This window comes from Episyrphus balteatus, chromosome 4 (genome assembly GCF_945859705.1).
Source record: "Episyrphus balteatus chromosome 4, idEpiBalt1.1, whole genome shotgun sequence".
NCBI lineage: Eukaryota > Metazoa > Arthropoda > Insecta > Diptera > Syrphidae > Episyrphus > Episyrphus balteatus.
The window spans coordinates 40753951-40756484 of record NC_079137.1 but is presented as its reverse complement, the minus strand read 5'-3'; the positions used below and the strand labels follow the sequence as shown (position 1 = coordinate 40756484).

At 36.5% G+C, this 2534-nt stretch overlaps 1 protein-coding gene across 1 annotated transcript; it reads left to right on the top strand.

Annotated features, from left to right (window-relative positions):
* The first annotated feature begins 1631 nt into the window (after nt 1–1631).
* LOC129920080 (trypsin beta-like) lies at nt 1632–2534 on the top strand. Its single transcript, XM_056001248.1, has one exon. The coding sequence runs from the start codon at nt 1656–1658 to the stop codon at nt 2475–2477; it is 822 nt and encodes a 273-aa protein (XP_055857223.1). The 5' UTR covers nt 1632–1655; the 3' UTR covers nt 2478–2534.

Here is a 2534-nt window from a genome sequence, read left to right as displayed (position 1 = left end):
TAGACTTACGTTTCATTTGATATATCACACATAACGGTACATTTAAATTGAAAAACTTCAGAAATACCTCAAAACACCTGTGGAGATCTATTGCCCATGACCAACCAACAGTGTAGGAAGTACTGTATTCTCAGTTTGAAATTTCGACATGGTTGACTTTAAAAAATTCTAACTTTTTTTCTAGAAATGTGATTGAGGCGGCATATGAAAGGTAAAATGATAAGCTTTCTAATGATATAAAATTTATAGGTAGATAGTCAAAAAACAAAATTGATTTAATGGCGTAAGAAGATAAAAAAGATTGATATATGTATTTTTTCTTCTTTGATGAAAACTGATTGAGTTCAAAAATTCTAGCTCTTTTTGTAGAAGTCGCACAGACATGGGTGATATAAATATTTTGAGCTTAAATAATAGGCTTTTAGATGGTAAAATTTATTATAGGTTTTTAAATAAAAAAAATGGGTTTTTGGGTGATGGAAGTGATTTTTTCACTTTTTTTCATAAGAAATTATTGTTTTTAATAAAAAACTAACTTTTTGGGCATTGCAAAAATTTTAAAATGGTTTTATTCTTTAGAAGAAATATTTAGAAAAAATTTTTAGATAATATTTTTTTAACAAAAGCACACAACCTGTTTTCTAAACCGACTTTTGAGACAATCACTTTTTTTGGTTGAAATCGTTTAAGTCGTTTACGGGGAAGTCAGAAGTCAAGAAAATGGTTCTTAAATAGGAACTGAAAAAAAATATTTTTTTATAAAATTTAAATCATGAGAGCTGTTTTAAAACATTTTACTATTCTATTTTAAATGATTTTGAAATCTATCTATCCAGGCATCTATCTATCCATGATTTTGAAATGGCCATTACTCGGTTAATATGTGTCATTTTGCGGTCAAACTTTGCAAAATTGCAAACCGTTCATTGACTTCGAGAAAATTGCCGCAGCGTTGTGTGTGATTCCTGCAGTTTGAAATAGCTGTGGAGATCTCCAAGTTTCTGTGAGAATTCTTCATCTAAGGAACCTATTGCTACTTATTACCGTATTTTAAGCTGCAGCCAACTCGATCGGATGAAAGTTGTTATACCTTTGAAGTTGTTTCGTGAAAAATGTCTTTATTTGAACACAATTGCATCGAACTCCGAACAGCTTCCAAGGATCCTGCCTAAGATTGAGTCGATATGATCACTATTTTTCGTGCAGTCTTTAAGTCCACACTTTTTTGACATAACTATAATTTTAAGTTGAACTAATAAATAATAATTGAAAGTCATAAAAACACAATCATATAAAAAGTACAACTGCTTAAGAATTTCCCAAGTTTCTAATGTAAATATTTGTTTAAACGTCTATGTACTTACATGCGATTAATTACACTGCCACTTGTGACACACGCAAAAGAAAAATTCATTCTTCAAAACGTCAAAACACTCAAGTGAGCCACTTTTAAAATCAGTGCATATAAAATACCTAAATACAGATAACGATATCTTCCACGCAGTATAAACCTTTGAAAAACCCTTCTTATCCAAGAGACAAGAGCGATTAGTAACTCAAGTGGCACACTTTATGACGTGCGGAACCAAAATGCACTTGAAAATTGACTATAAAATACCTATCCAAACCTCAGATTATTATCAGTAAACAACAAAATGTTCAAGTTCGTAGTTTTGGTCTCATTGATTGCTTGTGCTCTTGGAGCCGCCATTCCCGAAGACGGTTCTATTCCAGAGGAAACTCCCGATTTGGTTGAACCAATTCCAGATGGTTTGGTTGTTCTTCCCCAATTAGACGGTCGTATTGTTGGTGGACAAGATGCATCAATCTCCAAATACCCATACCAGATCTCTCTCCAACGAAGTGGTTCCCATTCCTGCGGTGGCAGCTTGTACAGCAACCGCGTTGTCGTCACTGCTGCTCACTGTCTGCAAAACGTCGCTGCTAGCTCATTGAAGGTTCGTGTTGGTTCAACCCAATGGAATAATGGTGGAGCCCTTGTTGGTGTTGCTTCATTCAAAAACCATCCCAACTACAACTCTAGGACCATGGTCAACGATATTGCTATCATCCATTTGAGCTCTGCTGTTTCCCTAAACTCCAATGTTAGGACCATTGCTTTGGCTAGCTCTGCCCCAGCTCATGGAACAAGCGCTGTTGTCACTGGATGGGGTACCCGTTCTTCCGGTGCATCTAGCATCCCAGCTACTCTTCAACAAGTCAATGTCAAGATTGTCAGCAGGGCCCAATGTGGTTCCAGCTCATACTCATACGGATCCAGCCAGATTAGGGAGACCATGATCTGTGCCGCTGCTCCCGGTAAGGACTCGTGCCAAGGAGATTCTGGTGGCCCATTGGTTGCCAACGGTGTCCAAGTTGGTGTTGTCTCCTGGGGATATGGTTGTGCTCAATCCAACTATCCAGGTGTCTACTCTGATGTTGCTGCTCTCAGGTCTTGGGTTCAATCCAATGCATAAGAACTTACAGCATGTTATGTAGATATGTTTGAAAAATAAAAGTCGTTTATTCAGAAA